Source organism: Carcharodon carcharias, chromosome 2, assembly GCF_017639515.1.
Source record: "Carcharodon carcharias isolate sCarCar2 chromosome 2, sCarCar2.pri, whole genome shotgun sequence".
Lineage (NCBI taxonomy): Eukaryota > Metazoa > Chordata > Chondrichthyes > Lamniformes > Lamnidae > Carcharodon > Carcharodon carcharias.
This window is the reverse complement of record NC_054468.1, coordinates 218,276,456-218,304,250: the sequence shown is the minus strand read 5'-3', so window position 1 is coordinate 218,304,250 and position 27,795 is coordinate 218,276,456. Positions and strand designations below refer to the sequence as shown.

Below are 27,795 nucleotides of genomic sequence, written 5' to 3'. Positions count from 1 at the left end.
GCTTTGGACTATAGTTTTATTGAATCAGCACGTACCGTTGATGCACTCGAATAGATCGCAGCATTTTCCAGGGACACCATCCCCAGGGGAAATTATTCGTGGCACAGTGCCCGCCTCACACTTAGGGACTCGACAGATTCCCAGCAAACACTTGCACCTGGAACCCAAACAAGACACAACAAATGAGTGCTTTGAAGGCGGGAATGCAGTGAAACATGTGGATGCCCAAGAGGAGGTCACAAGCGCTGCGTCCATTCAGCGTACTCAAGACTATATTCTTCCCAAGCCGGCAACTCTGGCCTGAAGTTGCGTTACCATCCATCGTGCCTGATTTTCCTGAGTGTGTGTGGGGTTTTTTTTAAATAGCTTGAGGGGTGGAATTCAGCTTAAAAACTGCACCTGCTAACTTGGCACTTTTTCCACTATTTACTTGCCACAAGCTAAATTGAGATGCTGGGAGAAGGAGCTGCAGAAACACATTTGGAAACAGCCCTGTAGCACCAACCAACCCTGTAGCTCCTGTGATTCCCCATACTTGGCAATAAATGGCAGCATTCATCACTGTTACACTTTAGCCTAAAGGCTAATGACATGGACATTGAGTTTGGCATTGGTTTTACGTCAATGCCATCTGGGTTTGATCCCGCACAGGATGACTGGCTATAGACTATGAAATAGATATAGGCCATCTCAGTCCACCTAAAAGACATGGAGCCACGGCTCAGAACTGCTTTTAATCTCATACTAATTGGTGGTCACAACCAGGAATGGGCGGTATGGATAATGGTAAATTATCCCACCAGTGGAGTAGGAGGTGAGGCCTAGTGAGATTGGTGCTGAGTCCTTGGGTTGGCAATGACGATCTCTACTGCTTAGACTGTGCTGTACCTGACCCAGGGGTGTTCCCTGCTGAGACTGGGTACCCAAGAATGCAGAAATACTGAGATTTCATTGAGAATTTCATTCTTTCTTGAAACCAGTATCAAGTTTTTTCTTCCCTTGAAAAGCTCTGACCCTCGATACTGTATAATTCCATTAGCCCTAGTCTCACTGGCAATAAGAGTCAGTTGGCTAACCTAACATGGAGGGAATCAGAGCTGATCCCAATCCTGTTCTTACCTAGTGCTCACATTCCCTGCCAGAATCGGAGCTGATCAGGAACAGGGAGCGGGACAATGGCCGAATGCCCTGGCCAAGGCCACTGAGGCTAATTGTGATTCCACTGTTATCGCCCTAGCTGAGATTAGCATATTTATCTAGTTACATTGCGGCTTCAGATCAGAAACTTGTCAGCTAAACTTGTTCATCTCGGTATTTATGCTCCACACAGGCCTCCTCCCATGTTTCCTCAGCTAAACCTATGAGCAGACCCTTCTACTCCTTTCTGGCTCACATTGTTTATCTAGCCCCCCCTTAAACTCATCCATGCTAGTTACCTCAACTATTCCTTGTGGTAAGGCATTCCACATTCTAACCACTCTCAGGGTCAAGAAGTTCTCCTCAAGTTCTTGTAAGATTTATTAGTGACAATCATATAGTTATGGCCCATAGTTTTGGTCTCCCCACAAGTGCAGACATTTTCTCCACATCTACCCTATGACGGTCTGACATCACTATAAAGACCTCAATCAAGTCACTCCTTTTTTCTAGAAATGAAGCGTATATATTAGCGACTCAATGTGAGTCTAGCCTATTAATTCTGGTTCTACAAAATCATCATTTCATTTATAGTAGCTGTACAAATAAATCCTCAACAGATGGAACAACTGAACAGCCCGGGTTTGACATTGTACATCCTGGGGGTGATGAATCTCCTTTCCCACCACTGCCAGTATCAGCACCAGCAGGAAGACTCACCGTGTCGGGAGAGTGCAGCAGCCGTCGGCAGTCAACCGGGTGGCAGTCTCGTAGCTGTCGGATGGGCAGACCGCTTGCTGAATGGCAGGGCAATCCACGGTGCTGCAGTCCACATTATAGACTACGAGAGGCAAAAGAAAGCGTCAACATCGAGCACTCAATGCTTTTTGTTAGTTTGTGAGATGTGCAGGAAGAATTAACCACTTCGGATACTGGACGTATTAAGCAGCTGCACTTTGTCACTGCGAACTGTAACTTCTAGACAACACTTCCTTCTGCGATGGAGCTTTGCTGAGGACAGTAGGAAGATTTGGTGCCTTACCATGACTGCCAGCTACTCCAGCATTTATCTTCTGAGATCTCACTGCCCACACGGCTAATGGTGTTCAAAATCATGCGGGGTCTGGACAGAGTAGGTATGGACAAACTGTCTTCATTGACAGAAAGGTCCAGAAGCTGTGGACACCAATTTCAGGCGATTAGTAAAAGAAGCAAAGGTGACGTGAGGAAAAACGTGTTTACGCGGCAGCTTACTGCCCAAGAGTGTGGTGGAGGCAGATTCAATCAAGACCTTCCAAAGGGAATTGGCTAGTTAGCTGAGAAGAAAGGATTTGCAGGGCCATAGGAGATTGGGACTAAGCTAGTTGCTCTTGTAGAAAGCTGGCACAGACATGATAGGTTGAATAGTCTCCTTCAGTGTTGCAATCGTTCTATAATTCCACAAAGCAGGTGGTGTGGGGGAAAGGATGAGGGGACTTGGCACAAACCCAGTAAATTAGTACCTTAGATTTTTCCAGGTGTCCTCCCCTCTTCTTTCCTACCACTGAGCTCTGGATGGAAGCCTTATGCTTTTACATTTAGCTAAATGATTTGTGAAATTTAAAGTAAAGTTGATAAAATCTCATGATCAGCTAAAGCTGCTACATGTGGTCTTCTTCAGTCTGCTGGAAAGGATGGAGAATTGTCTTTGAGTGTCTTGAATACTTCTCCTGACACAGCAACAGGACTCTGTGTGTGTGTGTGTGTGTGTGTGTGTGTGTGTGTGTGTGTGTGTGTGTGTGTATATGTGTGCATGGACGTGCGTGTGAGCGAGCGAGCATGCATGAGTATGTACGTGTATGTGTGTCAGTGAGAGTGTGCACGAGTGAGTACTTGTGTTTGAATGTGCATGTGTGTGCGCGCGAGTGTTTGTGAATATGTGTGCAAGGGAGAAGGGAAGCTGGCTGTCAGTTTCTGTGGGTTTAACAGGCTCAATGTTCTTTGAATACAAAAAGGATTGAAATCGTGTGATGCGATATTAGTAACAAATGTGTTCATGGTTTCACTTAAAATTCCTCTGTCTGTTTTTTAAAGGCTTCCAACCTGTGGATTTCACAAGAGCATGCTAATGGTTTTATTACTAACATTGCAAAATATGATTTTAGCCCAAGCTTGTTACAACAACAACAACACGTACTTACATAGCGCCTTCAATGATGAAAAGCATCCCCAGACTCTTCACTTGTTTAGGTGCGTAATCAGGATAAAATTGACACTGAGACAAAGGAGGAGATGAATGATGGGGGAGACTAACATCGTCAAAAGTTGGTATAAAAAAGGACAGGGAAGGAAAGGTTAGGAAGAGAATTCCAGGCAGTAGGGTCCAGATGTCTAACTGAATGGCTGCTAAAGGGATCAATAATGCACAAGGAGCCAGAGTTGGAGAACACAAAGTTCTCAGAGGATTGTAGGGCTGAAGAAGGTTATAGATATTACAATAAGGTTATAGGGTGAGGCTATGAATGGTTTTAACACAATGATGGAAGTTTTAAATTTGAGGCATGGTGACTGGGAGTCAAAGTGAGCACAGAGGTGATGCATGAGGAAGAACTGGTGTGGCTAAATAGGGCAGAGTTTTGGATGAACTGAACTTGGAAATTGGAAGATAGAAGTTTGTCCAGGAAAGCATTGGAATCATCTGGAGGTGACAAAGGCATGGATGAGGGTTTCCGCAGCAGGTGGGTTGAGACAGGTGATGGTATCAAAGTAGGCGGTTTTTGTGATGGGCGTGGGATTGGAATCTCAGTTTGGGATCAAAAAGGAAACAGGGATTGCGAACAGTCTGGTTCAGCCTGAGATGGGAGCCAGGGAGCGGAATGAAATCAGATGCTAGGGAACAGCTCAAGTCTAACCATTGACCACACTGAGGTAGAGCCGTGAATCACCAGTGTACATGTGAAAGCTGACCCTATGTCTTTGGACGATGTCTCCAAGAGGCAGCATGTATATGAAGAAGAGTAGCAAAGTCAAGCAGTGAAACTCAGTGAACATCTGGGCAATCCTATTCACACTCTCACGGTGGTCAGTTCAAAAGATATAAGGCTTGCCTAAAGACCAATCTAAGGAAAATGTGGCAGCACGACTAATACTTGGGAGCTTGTGTTGGGCAAAAGTTGCAGATAATTCACGAAGGCATGATAAAGCAAGTCATACCCAGTTAAGCCCAAAGGAAATTAAGGAACGATCAGCCCTTAGGTCAATCTGACATCCAATATCCTGTTATGTGGGAAAACATTCCCCATGAAAATCAGACTTTACAGTCATATAACAACCCAGAGCCTGTGTTAAATTGGCGATGAAGCATCGGCTTTTATCCTCGACAATGATGGACAAACCATCAACAACAATGCCATGGCAGAGAAGGGCAAGTTCACAGGGTAATATGAAGGGATAGCAGAGATTGACTAGTTCACTGGATAATGTAATGCCTTTGGGATGGTTGTTTAGTTTGTTAGTAAGGGCCTAGATTTTGTCAACAAATCACAAAGACTAAATCAGTAAACTTCAGCTTTCACCACGCTTGCGACCCTGAGTTTCCACTGCCTGTCGTTTTAATTCTCCATCTTGCTTGCCCCTTAACCTCTCTGCCCTCGGCCTCCAGCAGTGTCCCAATAAAGCTCAAGGAGGAACAGCACCCCTTCTTTCAATTAGACTCTTTACAACATTCTGGACTCAACAGACAGTTCAACAATTTCAGACCATAAATTCTGCCCCCATATAGTTTTCTTGCACGTCTTGGTTTTAACTCATTATTCTCTTGTTTTTGCTTTTGGACAACAGTTGTTCATCATTCTGCCATTCACATCCTTTTGTCATTTAATCTCTCCTGCCTTCCAACCTACCTTAGACATTTCCTTTCGTTCTTTCTCCCATCCTCCCCCCCCACTTTCACTCACTTGAACCCAACTATGTTTCCCAGTTCTAACGACAGGTCACTGACCTGAAACATGAATGCTGCTTCTCTATCTTTACAGGTGCTGCCTGATCTGCTGAATATTTCCAGCATTTTCTGTTACTATTGCAGATTCCCAGCATCTGCAGTATCTTTGCTTTCCGTTCATTTGACAGAGATCAGATGCTCGCATTTGCACAGCATTGATGAATGAGGGGAAACCTTTCACTAAGTAGGTTACTTATTTTGTGTTTTATCAGGTGTGGGGGAATTCCAGAGCTGGCTGGCATTTGAAGAATTGTTAACAAAAAATACCAGCACCTGCATGTAGTGCGGATCGAGCTCCTCTGTTTTCCCGTATCGCTGATGACAGCTGAAACAAGTTGACGAAGGAAACACTACTCCTGACTTTCACAACGTCTGGTTGTTATCTCACTGGACAGAAGACTGGATTCAATCAGAACTTAAAAGGGTTGTTGGGTTTGTTTGGGCCAACTGATCCTAAAAATACTCATGATCTCATGGCAAATTAGAGCTATTTTTAATCAGGACCTAATCGTGGTGACGAAATGTAAGCAGAGAATTCCTGAGGATGGCGGAAAGGGGTATCAAGCAGGAGAAAGAGAGAGAGAGAGGAAGAGAGAGAGAGAGTGAGAGGGAGGGAGAGGGAGATAAAGAGGCAGGGAGAGAGAATAGGAGAAAAATAGGAGAGAGTAAATACAGAAAATTAGACAGAGTGAAATGAGAGATTGACAGAAAAGGGTGGAATTTTACAACCCTGTTGTGGTGGGGGGTGGGACTGGAAAATGCAGCGAGTCGTTCAAAAGTCCACTCACTTTGCTAGGACCGAAACATATGGCTGGCCGGAACGACCGTAAAATTCTGCCCAAAGAATGAAAGAACCAGGGAGGTATGGCACACATAGGAAGCTTCAGTTATGATTTCAGAAGTGACAGGAGCGTCATACGCTCCAAGTTACTCATTACTCTGACGATCAAAAGATAATCGTGATGGGATGCTCCCAGGCTACCAATAATGCGGCTCTTGGCTCTTCCTGGTTGGGACTGTCCTTCAAACATTCCTTCTCTTGACAGGAGTGAAGGACTCTGTTCAGTATCTGCCTGCAGCACAATGGCTGACACTGGGATCGCAGAAGACAGAAAGGAATCAAACATGCATTCACTCGGTTTCAAACGTTTTCTCTCCCATATTCTTTGCCTGCCTTGCTCCCATGGCTCATAAGCCCCTCCTTCACCCTGAAGACATTCCTTGCTTGTGTTCTGATTAGAGCTAATTTGCCATGGGAATATAATTCTTTGACAGGGTAGATAGAGAGGAAATGTTTGGAAGGTCCAGAAGAAGGAAGGCATAATCTTAAAAATAGGCCATTCAGGGATGATGTCATGAAGTACTGCTTCACGAAGAGGGTCGTGGAAGTCTGGAACTCTCTACCCCATAAAGCATTTGAGGCTGGGTGTCAATTCAAAATTGAGGTTTTTTTTGTTAGGCAAGGGCATTATTAGCAATATGGAACAAAGGCAGATAAATGTAGTTGAGAATACAGAGTACCTACAATCTAACTGATTAGGCTTAAAGGAGTAAATGGCCTATGCCTGTTCCCATGTATTTTTTTTTTATAATTTATTCTTTCATGGGATCTGGGTGTCACCATCAAGGCCAACATTTGTGGCCCATCCCTAATTGTCCTTGAATTGAGTGGCTTGCTAGGCCATTTCAGAGAGCAGTTAAGAGCCAGCCACATTGCTGTGAATTTGGAGTCACATGTAGGGCAGACCAGGTAAGGATGCAGATTTCCTTCCCTAAGGGACAGTAGTGAACCAGATGGGTTTTTACATTAATCAATGAGCATTACTAAGGCTAGCTTTATATTCCAGATTTATTAATTGAACTATTAAACTGCTGTGGTGGTATTTGAATCCATGTCCCCAAAGCATTAGCCTAGGCCTCCAGATTTCTAGTCCACTGATATTACCACAATACCACCACCTCCCCATATCCGTATTCATTCATCTCATGGGCCTGTGCATTGGTGAGCCAGCATCGCTGTGTTGACTTCTAATCTAAACCTTTGGCAAATTCTTGAGAAAAATACAAAGAAAAGCTTTATTTTGATAATATATTTGAGGATCTCATAAAGCAGAAGATTTATGGTGATAAGATAACTTTGAGCTTCATGCCACAAGCCACATAAATACCCAGTAATCTCTAGGGATTCTCCTGAATATCAGTTGAAACTTTGGCAGAGGTTTGTTGGAAAACCCTGCAGAAATTCTATCCATTTCTTCATATAACACTGATATAAGTTACGCCAATTTGGGAAGCCAAGAAATAGAACAAAGGTTGAGCTGCTATACTGTCATCACTGGCAGGAGGGTATAATGACAGGTTGACAAGTTTAGATAGGCAGTCTTCACTATAAATGTGGACAGAATATGAATTTATAACAGACAAATTGAGTGAATGAAGTGGTTGCATCTGTAAGGTTTTTAATATATTCTATAGTCAAATATTATTAATATCCAGAGAAACATGGTTTCCTTCCCACAAAACCAAACAATAGGTGTTATTTGTGTAACACCGTCAGCGTTTTACTTGTATCATTCTCAAGTAATTTCTTGAACTGAAAGTAAGTGATTTTTTCCCCAAACCTTTCTTGCATTCATACAGGTCGCAGCATTCCCCTGGCTTTCCTGATGCTTTGGAAACTAGAATACTCTGGTATCCAGGCTGACAGACTTTCCGCAAACAACCAGCTGGATTGCAGACGCAGCGGCTTGGGAGGGGGCAACACTCGCCGGGAGGGGCGTAGCCTTCAATCAGGATGGAGTCTTCCGGGCAACGGGGGGAGAACTGGACCTCACACCTGGCTTTAGAGCAGTCTGGCTTCTCCTCTGAAAAATAAGAATTGAGGATATACAGTGAGCTTTGCGTTATCCGGCACTCTCCCAACCAGAATTCTCCAGTAACCAGAATTTCTGACGGCTTGTTTTTTTTTTAAGAGGTCCGATCACTTTCAGTGTTCGGGTGATGCATTCTTTAAAAAAAAAACTAATAACGATGATGGACCGTAAATCTGCAGAAGCTGTTCTTAGGTTTTACATTGAAATCATTAAATTATTGGGTCAGTTTTGGTTATTGTGCCTGAACAAAGATACACTGCACCTTGTCTTGTGTCTGGAGTAATGCAACACCCCATTAACTGGCATTTTTGTTTAAGTGACACCACCCATTGCCCAAGCATGCCGGATAACAAAGATTTTACTGTATTAGGGAAATGCATTACGCTGTCCACCCCTCAGCTTCTGCACAACACTGGCCCAATTTAAACTCCGGCACTTGCAGTAGTGGTTTTGGCTGCCAGGTCTCCCCTCCTCTCCTGGCTCTTGCTGGATTCACAGTTCCACAGCGAGCTGCCACCCTTGGGTGCTTCACCCAGGTGAGGCCAGTCAATCAACGCCAGCTGACAATTCATCTGTGGCTGAATGGGGAAGGCATCACGGCCAATCGCCACCCTCCTCATCCCACCTCCACTGTCAGTAATCTTTTCATATCAATGCAGGTTCTTCCTTCCATCCCTCCTTCCTTCCCTCCCTCCATCTTCCCTTCCTCTCGCCCTGCTTCCTCCCTCCCCCTCTCCTTTCTTTCTTCTGATAAGAATCATGTTGGATAGCAGTCAGAAGCAGGTGTCTCGGATGATTGTTTGCTTCCTGAGCTAAAAAACAGGACATTGGGATCACCTGTAGCATCTGTACTAGTGCCTCGCCAGAGGTCAGCCAACTGGGCATTGAAGAGGGGTAAAGTCTGTTCCTAATGACTCACAGCCATACCGACTGGTGCATTTAATGCCTGGGACATCACAGATGACTCTCGAATATTTCTAAGTTGTTTTTCTTTTACTTTATTTTTTTTTCAAAAAACAATTCCTGAAGTTCAAAGGTTGCCTGAGCACAAGTGCATGCGATAGAAAGAGGGAGAGAGGAAGGGAGAGAGTTTGACCACACAGAGTTGAAACGATGTAATTGCTGAAGCAATACAGTGTTAACAGCTTAATCTTTGGCTTCTACAATGACTTTGTAGTTGAATATACTGTGCAGGGGGGTAAAACTCCAGGTCAGGAAGGTCCCTGGTTTTATTTCCAGTTTTTTCATTCTTTCATGGGATCTGAGCGTCTGTGGCTGGGCCAGCATTTGTTGTTCATCCCTAGCTGCCCTTGAGAAGGTGGTGTTGAGCCGCCTTCTTGAACCGCTGCAGTCCACTTAGTGTAAGCACACCTAAAGTGCTGTCAGGAAGGGAGTTTCAGGGTCTTGACCCAGCGACAGTGAAGGAATGGTAATATATTTCCAAGTCAGGGTGGTGTGTGGCTTGGAGGAAAGCTTGCTTATAGTGGTGTTCCCATGCTTCTGCTGTTCTTATCCTTCTAGGTGGTAAAGGTTGCGTACGCGTGAAAGGTGCTGTCGAAGGAGCCTTGGTAAATAACTGTAGTGCATCTTGCAGATGGCACACACAGGTGACACAGTGCACCAGTGGTGGAGCAACTGAATGTTTAAGGTAGTGGATTGGGTGCCAAACAAGCAGGCTGTTTTATCCTGGATGGTGTCGAGCTTCTTGAGTGTTGTTGGAGCCACACTCATCCAGGCAAGTGGAATGTATTCGGTTAACCTCCTGACTTGTGCCTTGGAGATGGTGATCAGGCTTCGAAAGTCAGGAAGTGAGTTACACGCCGCAGAATTCCCAGCCTCTGATCTGCTCTTACAGCCACAGTATTTATATGGCTGATCATAAGTACCTGGTCAATGGTAACCCCAGGATGTCGATAGCAGGGGATTCAGCAATGGTAATTGTTACGATCCAAGCTGAGGCTACCCCTGGACAAGCTTGATCCCAGAGTGGACCCCAGCTTGATAGATCCTAACTTTTATTTTTATTAGTAATATAAACATATTTCTCAGTGTCTCCTAGCTTGGTGCAAGATTTCACCCCCAGTCTTTGAATGGTTTATTCAACAAAATGCAAATGTCCCCTTTACCTTACTGTTTAACGACTCAAAACTACTATTCATCAAAGCACCCAGACTAGCTGGCTTTAATCCAATTAACACACACACACACACAGTCACACCCACAGACACAGAACCTACTACAAGCCCAATTTAAAATAATTTCCAATAACATTATATACACTAATATCTCTTCATGACAGTAATGCAGTTGAATGTCAAGGACAAATAGCTGGATTCACTCTTGTTGGGGAGAGTCATTGTCTGGCACTTGTGTGGCATGAACATTACTTTCTTTTGATTGTGGCCCATCAGCTCAATTTGGACTGAGAGAGGGGAAATAGTGCAGTGGGAATGGAGGTGGCTTCTGCCGCTGATGACCACTGATGAAGTATGCATGTGGGAACATTGGATGAAGAGAGGATTAGGTTTGGCTGTCATTCCTACTTTTGTAGTGGGATAGCTTGCCAGCATTCACACTCACCAGCTGCATGAGGCATCAGAAGGCTACAAGTACCCAGGAGGTTGTATTCCAGCAAAAGACAACGTCCTTGAGAGGGGAAAAGAGGGATGGAAACAAAGGCAAAGGAACTGGAAGGGAAAGAATATAAATAACAGCTGCATCTCTCCAAATGTGGGGCTTAGTAACTCAACAGCCACTTCCTGCAATGATTAGTAACTGCGGCATAAACAAAACACTTGTCAAGCAAGTTAAGACTTAGCCTTAACTCTGAGCAACTGTTTCACTTTACTGATCCTGACACATGCTAACCAAGCCTGAGGTCTGTTTAGGTTTCACTGAGCCTCCTGTGTGAACACAGACCTTTATGATTCAAAAGAGTGATAAAACCACAGCAATTTACATTGATCCGATATCCTGAACAAAGAAAAACATCCCAAAATTCTTCTGAGAGAAAAAAGTATTAATTGATTGGGCCTTTTGGGCCACGTTGGGCAAGTGCAGGAGGAAGATGACCAAATCCATGGCAAAGCTTTTCTAAGAGGCTTTTATGAAGATGCAGGGGGAAGAGAGGCGGGTAATTAGGGAGGCAGGGGAGCGCACAGAAGGATGGAACTAGAGGATTTAAGTGTGTGAAAAGCAACAAAAGTGAAGTAGATCAAAAGTTTGGTGTTCACTGATCAAAATGCCAGCAGAGCAGCTGGAATTCAAACATTGGCAGATATTGAAAATAATATCAGTAAGCACCCAGGGTTAATTGTATATTAACTGAGTGTTTAATTAATGCTACCAAGGAGCTGGGCATTAATTGGGTGCTCATATATATAGGAACAGGCTGAAACTGTGGGTTGGAGCTGCACGATTTATAATGCATGTTTCTGTACATAAAAGCCTACAAGTGTACAAAGTCATGACTGCAGTTCATTGCCTGGCTATCTGAGTTGGAACACCCTGGGCCTTGCTGAGAACTATGGTAGAGGGATGGAGGATAAAGGACGTCAACGCCTGCATTCAATGATGGTGATGGTCAACACTGCAAATCTAAGGTCAATAAAATGGTAAATGGCAAAAAAAAATTAGGCGTATTTAACTCTTTGCCCCATTTAAAAAATAAAACAGAATTAATTCCAAACATAGTAGTGACCCAGCAACGGTGTCAAAGCCACTGATTTCAATTAGGTTGGGCTGCTACTGCACCTTCCTGTTCCCTGCTGACTAGCCCTCAGAAAGCCTGTGGAACATGGGCAAGATAGGCTCACATTAAACAGGGTGGAAGGGGAGCAAGATGGGCCTGATTAAGTGGATTTGTCTCTTAATTATAATCTTAGAAAAAGAATGCCAGGTCTCTCCAATGGGCTTAAACGGACCTCACAACATGAAGCTGAACAGACTAGGAAGCTGATCCTAGGTGTGGCAGCAGTAGGGTTGCCACAATATTACTCAATGATGCTGTGCTAAGTGAAAAGTAGTGCGTGTAGCTATTGGGGCAAGGACAGGGTTGGGCCTTACAGGAGTGCTTACCCACCTCCTACATAGTTGTAGGGCAGGTCAACACATGCTATTGAGACTCAGCCAAGAACAGTCCCTTGTATTGAAATGTTGGTGGAACTTGTAGCGCTGTAACTCAGCATCTTCAGGAGAGGGGATGCTGTAAGTGACGACACAAAGAGACACTGAAATTGTTTTTGGAGACTTAGAATAAGAAAAGAACCAGAGGAGGCATGAGAATATTTTTCTAACACAGCAAGATGAATGCACGCCTGTAAGGTTAGTGGAAGCAGATTCAATAATAACTTTCAAAAGGGATTGAGTATATACTTGAAAAGTAAAACGAGGGGGTTAGACTAATTAGACAGTGCTTTCAAAGTGCTGGTATAGCACAATGGGCCGAATGGTCTCCTTCTGTGCTGCATGTTTCTATGAAAAGCAGTGATAATAAAAATGGGACAAACAGCTGGCTGAATAACACAGTGGTGAAAAGAAGCTGAGAACCTGTTACAGGAAGCCAAGGCTTGTCAGCCTAGCTTTGGCTAAATGGGCCCACAATGAGGGTCAGAGATTTACTGTTAAGGGCATTCCAGCACAGCTCTGTCTACAGAATCTGAGGCCTATATTCTTATCATTTACGCAATCCTTTCTATCCACAAGTTCGAATCCCATTATGACCTGTTCTGTGGTTCAAAATCTTTCCAACGTACAAAATAACAAGAGACTAGTCCGCAACTCAAAACCTCAATTTGGCTCCACTAAGCTCCTCAGGACGCCGGACACAGATACAAATTGGTTGGAACTGTCTATAATGATGTCCTTAAACCTATTACTGTCACAGCCACACTGAAAACCGTTGCTGAGATGCTGCTGCAGCTTTTTCTCTGTTCACCAAACAATGTAGCCCAGTGGGACATGACCCTGATAATGGTCGCAAAACCAATTTTACCACCCGACACCTCCTACATTGAGTTAGATTGGATTCTGACACACATTTCATAAATGCTCCTTTTGTAGATGAAGTACTACGCTCTGGTGATTAAGTTGCCACAATGATAAATCCTCCAAAGGATATGAATGGAATTTGACTTTCAAATTTCTGTCTTGCTTTATTCTCATTTCCCCTATGCCTTTTTGGCAACTCTCTGTCACCTTTGAAGAAAATTAAACATTGTAGAAATTTTTACTTTGAATTCTCCTTCTCGCTATCACTTTCTCCTCCACTCCTGCAGACACCATCTCTGTTTTTCTGGCATATAATCTCACTGGGGCCGGTTGCCCTTCGCTTGAGTACCTGGCAGGCTCTTAGGCTTTTGCAGCTGAATCTGATCGGAAGAGGGCAGTTTACAGCAGCAGCTAGGAATGGGAATCCCAACTAGTTCTCTTACTCCAGGGGCACTAAGGCATACCGTGGTATCTCAACCACTGTCCAACTGAGATCAGCTAATTGAGCACCGGCCGCGAATCAGTTCTGGGATCTTCCTGATCACTTAGGCGCAGGGCCACAGCACAAGGGCATCAACCCGCAATGCCATTGTGAGGACCTCCTCACAAACACCTTGACTGCTTGCTAGATTTCCTCATTACTTATTCATTCACAGGATGCTGGGCGTCATGGGCAAGGCCAGCATTTATTGTCCACCTCAAGAGATGTCAAGAATCAATCACATTGCTGTGGGTCTGGAATCACATTAAGGCCGGACCGGGTAGGGATGGCAGATTTCCTTTCCTAAATGGCATCAGTGAACCAGTTTTTACAACAATCTGGTAATTTCACTGGCAACAATGGTGATATTAGATTTTTAAATCCAGATTTGTTTATTTAATTAACTCAATCTAAATTCCCTCAGCTGCCGTGGTAGGATTTGAACTCACGCATCCACTTAATTGGTCCGGGCCTCTGAATTACTAGTCCAGTAACACAATCGCACTCACCAGCTTTATCCTTTTCTCCAGCATTTTTAAATGTGCCTATGCCACCTGAATGAAGAGTCATACGGACTTGTAACGTTAACTCTGTCTTCCTTTCCACAGAGGCTGTCAGACCTGCGGAGTTTTTGTTTTTTGTTTCAGGTTTCCAGCATCCGCAGTATTTTGCTTTTATTTACCCTTAATCTGTCGAGCTATAGAAGTAATCTTCTGTCTTGATGGAGAAGTACTGCCCTCTGGCACTTTGCATTTGGGCTACTTAAATGGTTAGGAAAACACACAGCGTCACCCAAGTTTCAGGTACATGTTCCCAGTGGGCGAGGCGAAGCTCCCCTCCAGGAGCGCCAGAGTCGCAAAATTGACTGTGGGAGGCTGGGCTGCACCCAGGCCTTTGTCAACGGCAGCTTTTCAACTAGGACGTAGCGGGTGTAACCTTCCCTCTCATGGGAGCGGGGTGGGGTCTGGGGAGGGACTGCTCTTCCTCCATTGTCTGAAGTAGCACAACCGAGGATGGGAAATTGCCAGAAGGCAAGTGAAAGTGGAGTGTATGAATGGAAATCACTGCTATATCCTGCTCCCCCCCACCCCCATCCCCCCCCCCACTCCCCAGGCTGTTTTTAGTAGCCAATTGGAATTCATCTTTTCTGTTTTGTGGGGGAGGAAGGATGACTGCAGCCCTCTTCCAGCAACACTGAGGAAAACATTGATTGGTTCACTTAGCTCCACAGATTCAGTGGGCTCTTCATTGCAATTAGCTTTAATAGGACCACTGACAAAGATCTAATTTTCCATTTCATTTTTCTCATTTTCGTATTGATCAAAACGCCGGCATTTGAAACGATCAAGCGTTTCTTTGTGTAAATTTGGGGCAATTAACCTTTGGTATATTGTCAATCACCTTCTACTTTAAAAACCAGGCAATCGGAAAATGAACCCAGCCAGCTGAGCGCAATAATTGGTTTCAGTAGAAGGTTTCTGTCATAAAGAAAAGGGAATTGATTAGTCTGTTTTGAGGGTTTTAAAAAAAAACCTCATAGCTTGAAGTAACCTCAACATATTAAACAAGGATACCCAATTAAATGTAGTAATTTAAGGGATGGAAAGCTCAGTGGCACTGCCAACCTAAATTGGTGAATGACATTCTCTCAAGAGAGAAAAAGACTATTCAAACCATCATGTCCTCACTGTAATGCCACTTTAATGACATTCTGCTTGCTCCCTTCACTAAACAATCAATTGTCAGCAAATGCCTCTTGAGACCATCCTGGTCAGCTCAACTCTTTTTGCCTTTGGCTGGGAACTTAAAAAGGATGGAGCCTGAATTTGAACTGGGCAAGAGCTACAGCTGAAGATGCCCAAGTTCCACAGCTTAACTCCTTTAAGCAGTCAGTTGTGAATATTAGTAAATACAGAGGTAACTGGGTCTGTGGGATCGGTCTGCAAGGTGATAAACCCTACAGCAGCTCAGACACCAGGAACAGCATAGGAATGTGATCTACCTGTCTCAATGCGGCTTGTCTGAATGTTCAAGCCTCGATTGCTACATTGGGGCTTCATGAGGTGGATCTTGACTTTGTGCGAAAGCGCAAAACAGGTGATAGCAAGGTGACAATTTACATCTCTCCTGACTTCTCCAGCCACTGAAGTCAACAGAACTAAAATTGGGTCAATGACATCGGATCTGCCAGTTCACCATTTGTTCCACCACCTACAGTCACCTTCGCAGATGCATATCCAACATCAACGTCAAACTCTAGGATGATTAGACTTGTTGATTAAGCGTCTCATTCCCACCCCAGTTCATTTTGGACTTTCCCAGTGTGTGAACATTATTGAGGAAAAACACTGGTCTCCCAGTCTCACATGTTGCACCACTGAACAATGTACTAGTGTCTTTGTAATTAACAGCAGCCAATATCTAACAACAAACAAACTGAATCCTTAATCAGTTAACTGGACTCTTTGTGATTGGATAGAGTTGTTTGCATTGGTAAAATAATGAACATTTGCTTCTATCAGTGTATCACATTACATGGTTAAAGTTGGTACTGTCTCACTGGAGTAGGTTGTACAGCATTATATGAATAAGTTTTATGTCCTTTTGGGCATTGGGTTAATAGGAAAAGCTTTCCTTCAACTGATATAATTAACAGCATAATGAAATGTTGAAAAGCATCATATTTTTCCCCCAAAAACTATTTTACTCTAATCCTTACCATGAATAATTAATCCACATGCAGGGAAGGGAATTGTAAAAATAGGAATGTCTGTCACTGTTTATCATTTTGTGACAAACAGAAAGGCTCTGTTGCCTTATGTATTGATATAATTATTCAGAGCTGAAAAGCTGACCAGAATGATGAATTATCTGCTCTACAGCTATAAGTAAAGCATAGAGAGTTCGATGCCGGTTTGGCAGAATCCCCAACAAAAAGAAAAGAAACAAACATATTTACAAAGCCAGTCCAAACATTATCCCTGGATCTTGTTTGGGAACCGGTGGCATATTTAATAACAGATAATTCACAGGATAGAGATCAGGAAGGTGACAGTTCACAAGAGCTCCCGCTGTCCTTTGAACCGGATGAGTTTGATGACTGAGCTGTCCCGTTTCTTACGCCACAGATTCTTAGGAGTCAACATTGTGTGACTTCAACGAGGGACCGCTCTTGAGCAATCAGATCTATGTGCCGTCTCGCTCTGGCTTCTGTCTGGACCTTCATGGTTTGAGAAACCACATTAAAACAAAGAACACAGCGTCTCTGGAGAATGCCTCTGGCTGGAACACACTCACTGAATAGCTCCCGGGAGGGCAGAGGGGGTGGGAACGCAGCCTCAAACAGAAATCCAACTCTAACTTCCCTGCCAATAATTGAAACGGCGTGCGTTTGGAACACACTGACATCTTAACCCAACAACTTTCCCAAAGAACCCAGTGTATGCAGTTTATTTTTTTGTATGCCAATCCACCCCACCTTGTTTTGAACGAGAGTGAATACTGAATGTTCTCATGTCTCTGTGCAGCTCACTATGAAACGTAACCATTGGAGGCAATGAGCAGAATGTCAGAGCTACCCACAGAAGAAGAAAGCCCAGTGCTCACAAAGCAAACTATGTAAGCAACTATGTACACAGTTGGATAGCCACACTGCTCCTTTTTACTTACCCTGCAATGCAGCCTTACCTTTCTCACCCCACCTTCTGACTCGGGCCGGGGGAGAAAAGTGCAGCGCAGCAGATTCCCGAGGCCTCTGGTGGCACTGCGGCAGAGTCGGGGGAAAGGAAGACATGCCTCCCATTTTTTACAACACTAGCTGCCATAAAGGAGCTAAGTTTTAAGGCCCAGCCACTTTGAGGAGCCAGGGAGAAGGTAATTATGTAAGGTAAGTGAATAGGATGGTGGGGGGGGTGGGTGCGGGGAAGAGATAGGATGGGTTGGGAGGGGGGGCAGACAGTATGGGTCAGAGGAGGTAGGATGGGTCAGGGAGTTTTGAGAGTTTGGGTGGTTAGGATGGGTTGGGGAGTTTTGAAGGTTTGGGTGGGTAGGATGGGTCGGGAGGGGCGGCGGGGGGGTGGGGGTTAGGAGGCGCCGGGTGGTCACTCAGGTGGGTGGGCTCGTGTGGTGGGTGGGGAGGGTAGGTTGGATTGTGGGGTTGGGTGGTCAGTTGAGGGGTGGGCGGGTGGTCTGTCGGTGGGTTTGGGTGGGTAGTTGGAGGGCTGGGGGGTAGTTGGGGGTGGTGTGGGGTCGGAAGTGTAGTTGGTGGGAGGTAGTGGTGGGGTAGTCTGGGAGTCAGGAGGGTAGTCGGGGGTGGGGAGGATAGTTGGGGGTGGGAGGGGGGGTTCCAGTGGGGGGGCTAGTCAGGGGCATCACCAGTACAGTTACCCAGGAGTTAGAAGTGTTTTTAATTCTTCTAATTTTTCCTGGGTACCTATTCTGCTAAGAGATTCGGAACCATTGACGTCTCCGATTTAAATCAGAGTATCAGATGGTTCCTAGTGCAGGGCATTTGCCCATCAGAAGTTTGAACTTCCCGGGCATTTCCTGTGCAGTCTTTGCTTGGGGACTTCTGGTGGAGTCCCCCGGTGCATCTACCTCCTGGGAACAACTCCCCCCACAGAGATCGAAAGTTATGGGCCACAGATGTAAAATCATAGTCCAGCCTGCTTCTTCAAGGGGCGGACCCCATGGCATCATTCAAAGAAGAGTTGTCCACCTGTCCTTGACCAATATTCCTCCCTCAGCCTTTGAAATATAAATGAACTAGTCATGTGCCTCATTGCTGTTGGCACAGTTATTGTCTACACAGCAATAGTCACTGTGCTCTAGTTCACTGCGTTGAATACGATTGAGATATTTTTGATGTAACAAGCAGTATGCAATGCAAGTGTTATCATTATTGTTATTGAAAGAAGCAGCTCTGGGAGACTGGCCAAACTGGTGCAGCGGGCAAGCAGCAGCGAGCTACTCTCAAGCCTGTAATCTTGGCTGCTGGGAAGAAGAGCTGGAAACACTGCCAACCTTCCTTTGCTACCTTCCAGCGTTATCCTACAGGAGCAGGAAATACTGAGTACATAAACAGCTGCAGCCTGGCTCCATCTCCTACTCCAGGGCAACACCGTTCAGCAGCCAAGTTTTACAGAGGGGTTGACAGTAGGAGGGGTAGGGTGGGGACACAGAGCGTGAGGCGCGTGGAACGGATAAAGAAAAATCTGTTCAACAGTCTTGAGAATGTTGCGCAGCCTAGCGTGGCGAAATCTGATAGACGGTAGGTTAATTGTGCGTGACAGAATCTGATGGCGCACATTTGTCTAGTTTACCCCACTTTTGGAAGGGAGTCGAAGTCATGGGTTTAAACGAAAAGCAATGTTAGTGATATATTTATAATATACAATTTCTTATTAGTGTAGGCTGCACCGTTCCACTGGAGGGGAAATCCAATTGAAATTCTGCTGTTGGTTTTTCTCGTCTGAAACACTTGTTAGTTATGTTGCTGTTGGGATTAGGTCATCATTTTGTTCAGGTATGTTTGCTGTTTCCACGCGATCAGTCAACCACATCCTACCTCTGGCGTTCTTTATTTTACTTGAGGTTTGTTGGTTTGGAAATAAGTGGAAGTTTTGAGACTGTAGAAAAGTGTAACCCCTCTCGTCTCTGAAACTTCTTTCTGAGTTTTCCATCTCCCCTCTTCATCATTCTTCTATCTTCTAAGGTCATCCTCCAATGCTTTGCCCAAGTTGTTAACTGTTTGCTAATAATACTAATCAATTAGTATTATTATAATTATTAATTATGTACAATATAATTGTATTCAGGTGTGGGTATCAACTGTGGTTTCACTTGTGTCACCATACCTAGGAACAGGCTAACTATGGTTATTGGGTTTGGAGGTACATGTTTGTAGTGTGTGTCTCTGTAAATAAAGGTTTATATAGTGTGTAAAGACTGGGCTCTAGTTCTATCCTTCACCACCTGGCTATAGGTAGTAGAATACAGGTGGCTCTTATTCATACACAAGCCTCGACAATCTATTCAATCATGAGAGAGGCTGAAACTGAAGTCAATTCCATCCTCGCTTGTTGACCAAACCAGCAATTTCTAGAGGGAGTCACTTCATCATGTTCCAGAGAAAGAATCCAGGCAGAGCTTCTTCTCTAATCGAGCATCGCCTCAACTCCAATTGAGATCAGCTATCTCAGTATAGAAATAGAACTGAACCTGTGACCTGGTCTGTTCATTCAGCTACTCCCTAATGCCACCAGGCAAGCTTGGTAGGATCCATTTTATAACTTGTTTAAAGAAGTAGAAATAAAAAGTGCATTCCTTCACGCCGCACCTCAGTAGGTTGATGGTGTGGGTGTCTGCTCCCTAACCCTCTGCCTATCCTGGTCTCTACCACAGGGAGCTTGTTACAAAGAGGAAGAATCACATGGGTTTAGGGAGCAATTTTTTTAGGGGTGGGGTGGGTAACATATTGCCTTGCATCCCCATGGAAGTATCCCATTGTCATTCTTTGCTACAAATACCACATTGGCTCCCTCTCCTGTAGCATCTTGTCCTCCCCTGTGGGAGCTGCGCTTGCTCTTTTCTGAGGGAGCAGTACCTTGTTTCTTCTGTGGGAGCGGCACCATGTCCTCCTTCACGATGGGACTAGTGCGGTGTGGTAGAGGCATGATGGGGCTCAATGGCCTCCTTCTGTGCTGTATGATTCCACATCCTCTTGCCCCTCACCAAAGCAACTGAGTTAGAACAAGGCACAAGATCTGGCAGTGACCCTGGGCACCTTCACAGATGAGGCAAAGGATCTTTCTTTCAACATGTCTATCAATTGAGCTGGCTCATGAAGCGATAAATGCTGTAATTCTGACTAGGGGGCAGGCAGGGGGTTGAGGGGGGGTGGTGGAGGTTGCGCTAGGGGGTTGTGGGTGGCATTCAGAAGGAGGTTCGGAAGCATGCAGGCTGGTATCAGCTTCTAGTAGCTCATGGTGATGAAGTGACACAGGATGCCATGGCTGATATTTTAGAACTTCAAATTTTATGCAACTCAACTCTTGAAACAAAAAAAAAGCAATTAACACCAGTGGCTCAATTCTGATGTGATATTTTATTCGTATCTGCTCACTTTCCTTTTGTCACTGGTATTTGAAAATTACTTGCTCAATTTATACTTCCCTCCCATCCTCTTTATTTTTTTATTCCTCTCCTGAAAGCTGTGGCTATGGTGCCTTGGATGCTGGGGATAGGGTGGGAGGGTGGACGAGGTGGGAGGTTCGGTAGCACCTGACTGATGAGTATTCACAGGCATGTGTAAAGGGTGAGTGGTGGTAGGCTATACGACTGTGATGAGGAGATTGGAGTGATCAATCCAAGTTCATAGAGTCGTAGAGGCCTACAGCACAGAAAAAGGCCCTTCAGCCCATCGAGTCTGCGCCGGTCAAACAAGTACCTAACTATTCTAATCCCATTTTCCAGCACTAGGCCCATAGCCTTGTGTACCAAGGGCCCATCCAAATATTTCTTAAATGTTATGAGGGTTTCTGCCTCTACCACCCTTTCAGGCAGTGACTTCCAGATTCCCACCACCCTTTGGGTGAAAAAATTCTTCCTCACATCCCCTCTAAGCCTCCTGCCCCTCACCTTAAATCTATGTCCCCTGGTTATTGATCCCTCCACCAAGGGGAAATGTTCCTTCCTGTCTACCTTATCTATGCCCCTCATAATTTTATATGCCTCAATCATGTCTCTCCTCAATCTCCTCTGCTCCAGGGAAAATAACCCCAGTCCATCCAATCTCTCCTCATAACTAAAACTCTCCAGCCCAGGCAACATCCTGGTAAATCTCCTCTGCACTCTCTCTAGTGCAATCACAAACAGCAAAGGATCCAACACCGATCCCTGTGGAACCCCACTAGACACAGGCATACAGTTGCAAAAACAGCCCTTGACCATCACCCTCTGCTTCCTGCCACTCAGCCAATTCTGGATTCAATTTCCAAATTGCCTTGGATCCCATGGGCTCTTACCTTTGTTATCAGTCTCCCATGTGGAATCTTATCAAAAGCCTTGCTGAAGTCCAAGATGACTACGTCAAATGCATTGCCCTCATCTACACACCTAATCATATCTTCGAAAATTCTGTCCCTCAGAATTGCTTCCAATAGTTTCCCCACCACTGAGGTTAGACTGACTGGCCTGTAGTTCCCTGGTTTATCCCTTCCTCCCTTCTTGAATAACGGTACCACACTGGCTGTGCTCCAGTCCTCTGGCATCTCTCCTGTGGCCAGAGAGGTATTGAAAATTATTGCCAGCGCCCCTGCGATCTCCTCCCTTGCCTTACTCAACAGCCTGGGATACATTTCATCCAGGCCTGGAGATTTATCTACTTTTAAGCCTGCCAGACCATTTAGAACGTCCTCCCTTTCTATGCTAATTTCTTCAATTACATCACAGTCCTTCTGCCTAATTTCCATACCCACGTCGTCCCTCTCACTTGTGAACACCGACACAAAGTATTCATTTAGAACCTTACCTACGTCTTCTGGCTCCACACACAAATTACCACTATGGTCCTTACTCGGCCCCACTCTTTCCCTAGCTATACCCTTACTCTTAATGTACTTGTAAAATAACTTTGGATTTTCCTTTATTTTACCTGCCAATGTTTATCATGCCCCCTTTTTGCTCTCCTAATTTCCTTTTTAAGCTCCCCCCTACACATTCTATACACCTTTAGGTCTTCTGCTGTTTTGAGCCCTCGGAATCTGCCAAAAGCCTCCCTTTTTCTCTTTATCCAATCCTGTATATCCCTTGACATCCAGGGTTCCCTGGAATTGTTGGTCCCACCCTTTATCTTTACTGGAATATGTTGGCCCTGTACTCTCCCTATTTCTGTCTTGAATGAGTCCCTCTGCTCTGATGCAGATTTACCTAAAAGTAGCTGCTCCCAGTCCACTCTGGCCAAATCATATCTGATCTTATTAAAATCGGCGTTCCCCCCAATGTAGAACTCTGAATTCTAGCCCATCCTTGTCCTTTTCCAACCTTGAATCTAACGGAGTTGTGATCGCTATCTGCAAAATGCTCCCCCACTGATACCTCTACCACTTGCCCGGCTTCATTCCCTAAAATTAAGTCTAGGTCCGCCCCCTTTCTTGTGGGACCTTCTACGTACTGGCTTAAAAAGATCTCCTGGATGCATTTTAAGAATTCCGCTCCCTCTAAACCTATCACACTATGACTAGCCCAGTTAATGTTGGGGAATTTGAAATCCCCCACTATTACTACCCTATTATTTTTACACTTCTCTGAAATTTGCCTACACATCTGCTCTTCTATTTCTCTCTGACTGTTTGGGGGCCTATAGTTCACTCCCAGCAATGTGATTGCTCTTTTTTTGTTTTTCAGTTCTACCCATATGGCTTCATTTGAGGAGCCTTCTAAGATGTCATCCCTCCTTACTGCTGTAATTGATTCCTTGATCAATATTGCAATATCCCCTCCCCTATTACCTCCTTCCCTTTCTCACCTGAAGACCTTATGTCTTGGAATATTGAGCTGCTAATCCTACCCTCTCTCAACCATGTCTCTGTGACAGCAATGACATCATACTTCCATGTGTTAATTTGTGCCCTCGACTCATCTGCCTTATTCGTCAGACTCCTTGCATTAAATATTATCCAACCTTGCCAAACTCCCTTGTGCCTTAACTGACCTGTAATTACTATGCCTTCCAGACTTACTTGCTCTCTCTTCTATTTTGGCTCTGCATCTCCCCTTGCTGAACCTCCTCTCAGGATCCCACCCCCCCGCCAAGTGAGTTTAAACCCTCCCCAACAGCACTAACAAGCCTCCCTGCAAGGATGTTGGTCCCATTCCAGTTCAGGTGCAACCCGTCTGCCTTTTACAGGTCCCACCACCCCCAGAAACAGGTCCCATTGTCCCAGAAATCTAAAGCCCTCCCTCCTGTACCATCTCTCCAGCCACGCATTCATCTGGACTAACCTCCGATTTCTATACTCACTAGCGAGTGGCACCGGAAGCAATCCAGAGATTACTACCTTTGAGGTCCTGTTTTAAATCTGCTTCCTAGCTCCCTAAATTCTGCTTGCAGGACCTCGTCCCTCTTCCTACCTATGTCGTTGGCACCAATATGTACCGTGATCTCTGTCTGTTTGCCCTCCCCCTTTAGAATGCCCTGCAGCCGCTCAGTGACATCCTTGGCCCTGCCACCAGGGAAGCAACATACCATCCTGGAGTCATGTCTACGACCGCAGAAACGCCTGTCTGTTCCCCTTACTATCAAGTCTCCTGCCATTATTGCTCTTCCCCTCTTTTTCCTCCCACCCCATGCAGCTGAACCACTCACAGTGCCATAAGCGTGGCTGCACTCCCCAGAGGAACCATTTTCTAACACACAAAAGCAGTTCTTGAGTGAGATGCACCCTGGGGACTTCCTGACTGACACCTTTCTTCTGACTGATGGTTACCCATTGCCTCTCTGTCTGCACTTTCGTAAGCTGTGCCTTTTACATGCATAGAAGCTAGAACATGGAACTAGGCCGCTCCCTCTACTACTTCATGTAGATATTTGCATTCCATGGATGGAATTAGATCTAATCACATTTACACCACTCAATATCCATATCCCTTTATTCTCCCTTTTCCTTCATCCATCTATCTAATCTAATTTGCCTGCTGACAGGGAATTTTGGCCTTAACCTTTAACCCTAGAATTAAGTTCCAGAGCTGTCAAGGTCTCTATGGCCAGGATTTCCCGGTCGGTGAACGGGGGTGGGGGGGCCTACTTGCCGACCCGTAAAATGACGCTGGGCAGAACTCCTGACGTCACGCCGCCTCATTTCAATTTTCAGGTCGGCGGGGGCTCAGCTGAATCAGCTGTGCACCCGCCGACCTGTCAATGGCCTACTGAGGCCATTGACAAAAATAATTAAAATAATTAGCGGACCTGCCCGTCCAGCCTTAAGGTTGACGGGCAGGCTGGGCTTTAGAAAAAGGGCGGGATGAGGTTTCATGTAGGCTTTTAAAAATTTAGTAAAAGTTTATTTAAAAGTGATGGACATGTTTTGGCTCAGGGAATTCCCTGCACTGCCCGCACAGGGGGCGCATAGCGCTTCCCTGCGGACGTCATGTTGGGTGGACCTTAACTGGGGCTGCCGATCGGAGGCGCGTCCCACTCCTGAACATCCCCCCCACCCCCCGATGGGGGAAAAATTCTGCCCTACGTAAAACAATTTCTCCTGCCCTCTGTTCGAAATCGCTCACATTTAACCTTGTGTCTATGGCCACTCAACTACAGGAAGCAATCCGCTTCTGATGGCTCTGTCCCATCCTTCCAACATTTTAAACAGATCTAGCGGATTGTCCCTTAATCTGCCCTGTTCTAATAAAAAAGACATAATTTTCTAAGTCTTTCTTTATATTTGTACTTCCTCATACCAGGCAGCAGCCTAGTCAATCCGTCTTGTACCCTCTCTAATGCCTAATATCCTTCCTATACTATGGACTCAATACTGCATCCAGTATTTTAACTGAGGTCTTAAGGTTTTATCTAGGCTCATCATTAACTCTCGACTTTTATACACTATTTCTCTTTTGATAAAATGTAGAATTCCATTAGCTTTTTACAGCTCTATCAACCTGAGGTGCTGCCTTTAATGTCCTGTGAATCTGTACCTCAAAACCCCATCTCTCTTAACAGCATTGATCCTATTTACATTCAGAGCATTGTTATTACTGTTATGTTTTGAATCAAATATACTGCTTTAGACTCACCAATATAGAATTTTAAACTGTCACAATTTAGCTCATTTCTCCTGTGCTATCACTGCACCTTCCTGAGGTCTTCTGAAGAATGAACCAAGCCTCATACTTTATTATCATCTGCACCTTTCAACTCCACTCCCACTAAGCCTACTTCCAAATTACTGATGTATGTCCTTGAATAACAGCCACACAAATGGTCTTTTCAGCAGGGTCACAGTGTAAATTTTAAGGGGCTGGAACCTTGCCTAATGTTTTACACTCCATCTCCATGTGACATGGTTGTCAAATGCTGTGTTTCTAGTGTCACCCTGGCTGAGGTCAACCAATTCAGCAGTGACCAGTGATCGCACCTGGGATCTTCAATCAGATTGCTGACACTGCTGTGTCACCCAATAAATTGGAGTCAGGTCACTCTTTACAGTAGGACTCACAACAAAGAGTCTACTTTACAACTAGAACAATATATTGCATTTATATAGAGCCTTTGACGTAGGAAGACATCACAAGGCACTTCACAGGACCTTTCTCAAACAGAATTTGACACTGAGCTGCATAAAGAGATCAAAGGACAGATGCAGTAGATTTTAAGGAGAGTCTTGAAGGAGAGCAAGGTAGGGAGGCGGAAAAGGTTTAGGGAGGGAATTTCAGAGCTTAGTTCCGAGGCAGCACAAGGCATCCACCCATGGTGGAGCGATAACAGCAAAGCAAGTGTGTGCAACAGCAGATTCTGTTTTAAAAAAATTATCGCCAATGGTCTACAGAGTTTATTTAAAAAGAGTCTCCAAGAACATTAGCACACAGACCTTATGCATGACTGAAATTGTAGAAGCATTTCCTGATAAAAGCAGGGGGATTTCTCCAGTGAAATGCAGTGAGTGGAGGATAGTAACATAATAAAATTTGTGTGTGTAACTAGTCACTTACAGCAGTGTGGCCTTCTGCTGTGATTGACAGGGAATGACCCAATCAGCTCCATTCTGTGTGGGACTATTGGTGCACTGGGAATATACAGCCATCCAATGCCACACTAAGTGCACTGGTGACACTGGGTCAACTACAAGTATACTTTAAAGGTGGGAAAGGAATCACTTGCTATTATAATGTTGGGGGAGGTCCTGGGACAGCATTAAATTTTAATTTTTGCCCTTGTTGAGAACAGATTTGAAGTTTCGTGTAAGAGATGCAGGGGGCGATGTGAGAAAAAAGCTATTTTTGCGTAGCCAGTAGTAATGACCTTGGACTTGCTGCCAATGAGGGTGGTGGAAGCGAAGATGATCAATTATTTCAAAAGAAAATTGGATGGGCATGTGGAAAATAAAGTTGCAGTGCCACGGGGGTAGAGTGGGAGAATGGGCTGACTGGATTGCTGTAGAGAGACCTGGCATGGAATTGATGGACCACCTTCGGTGCTGTAATCACTCTATGGCTCTATTTAATCATTCTTCCTGTACCTTTATCAAGGGCTTCTGAAGTGAGGATTTAGTCAGAATGGAGTCCCTACTGGACTCTTTATGTATGCAATCCTCATTGTGCCTGCGAGAGAGCTGGATCGTTAAGCTCTTCTGATATGCCTCAGGGGAAACAGGCACCTTCTAAATGCTGGTACTATAATTTTGCTTAGTCATGACCTTGTCCTGTGATTATAAAGTGTTTTGCACATGAATGATATGGATAACGAATGACGTAGTGTAACACAAAAAAAAAAGCAGTGAAAAATTTTCCAGCTATTGAGGTGATATGGCCTCCACCAAAAATATAAATTATTTGGCTTCTCAAGTGCTTTGTGAAATTTGAAGCTCTAAATATAAGCTGAGGGGGTCCTGCCTCACTTTACCATGGCTTCCTGCAGCACAGTTGCCACCTCTGACCCACCACTGGTGGGACAATGGGCAGCTAAGAAAATTGAAGTCGCAGCGTTGAATGACTTGCACTTTCGGGGGAGGAGATGAAGGGAGAGAACTGGCAAAGATAAATGGATTATTTTTAATGCTGTTCAAGGCTGGTACAAGAATGGATGTGAAATAAAATTATTTAAAAGTTAATTGCTTTTTCTCAATAGCTGGAAAATTTTTCACTTTTTTTTTGTGTTACACTACGTCATTAGTTATCAGGGAATTCGTAAAGTATCCAAAAATAAACCATTAACCTTGGAATCGTCTGACAGTCTGGCCAGGCATTCAAACTGGCTGTGGATATGCCCGAGTAGATTGCAAAAAGCCCTTGTTGGGGGAGGCTGCAGGTTCCTTTAGCCTGAAGGGGAATTTGAACCATTTTTGAAAGAACAATTCCAATTTAGAGGTCATTTTCCTCATTACTTTGAAGGGACAACTGTCTGCATGAACATGTCAGGGCAGATACTGCAATGGGTAAAAGATGTCTGCTCAACTGAAAGATGAGCACAGTTCAGTGCAAGTGTCTCCTTATTAGTACAAAGTCAGAAGATGGTACAGATGGGGGAATCAGAGTTATAATTTTATAGCTGTATCCCAACCGGTGCTTCCACGAGCAAGCGCCCAATATAAGAGCATCGTCTCAGTGACTTTGCCCTCATC

General features: G+C 44.7%; 1 protein-coding gene across 3 annotated transcripts in view; it reads right to left on the bottom strand.

The window, feature by feature from the left end:
• crim1 (cysteine rich transmembrane BMP regulator 1 (chordin-like)) overlaps positions 1-27,795 on the bottom strand; it is a 212,504-nt gene that overhangs the window by 95,167 nt on the left and 89,542 nt on the right. For 2 of the 3 annotated variants that reach the window (XM_041215149.1, XM_041215158.1), the window contains exons 3-5: positions 7,738-7,980; positions 1,858-1,978; positions 36-157 (exon numbers count right to left, since the gene is read on the bottom strand). In XM_041215149.1, coding sequence (XP_041071083.1) covers positions 36-157; positions 1,858-1,978; positions 7,738-7,980 — 486 coding nt within the window. The remainder of the gene's footprint in view (positions 1-35; positions 158-1,857; positions 1,979-7,737; positions 7,981-27,795) is intronic. The other variant, XM_041215167.1, reaches the window with a different exon arrangement.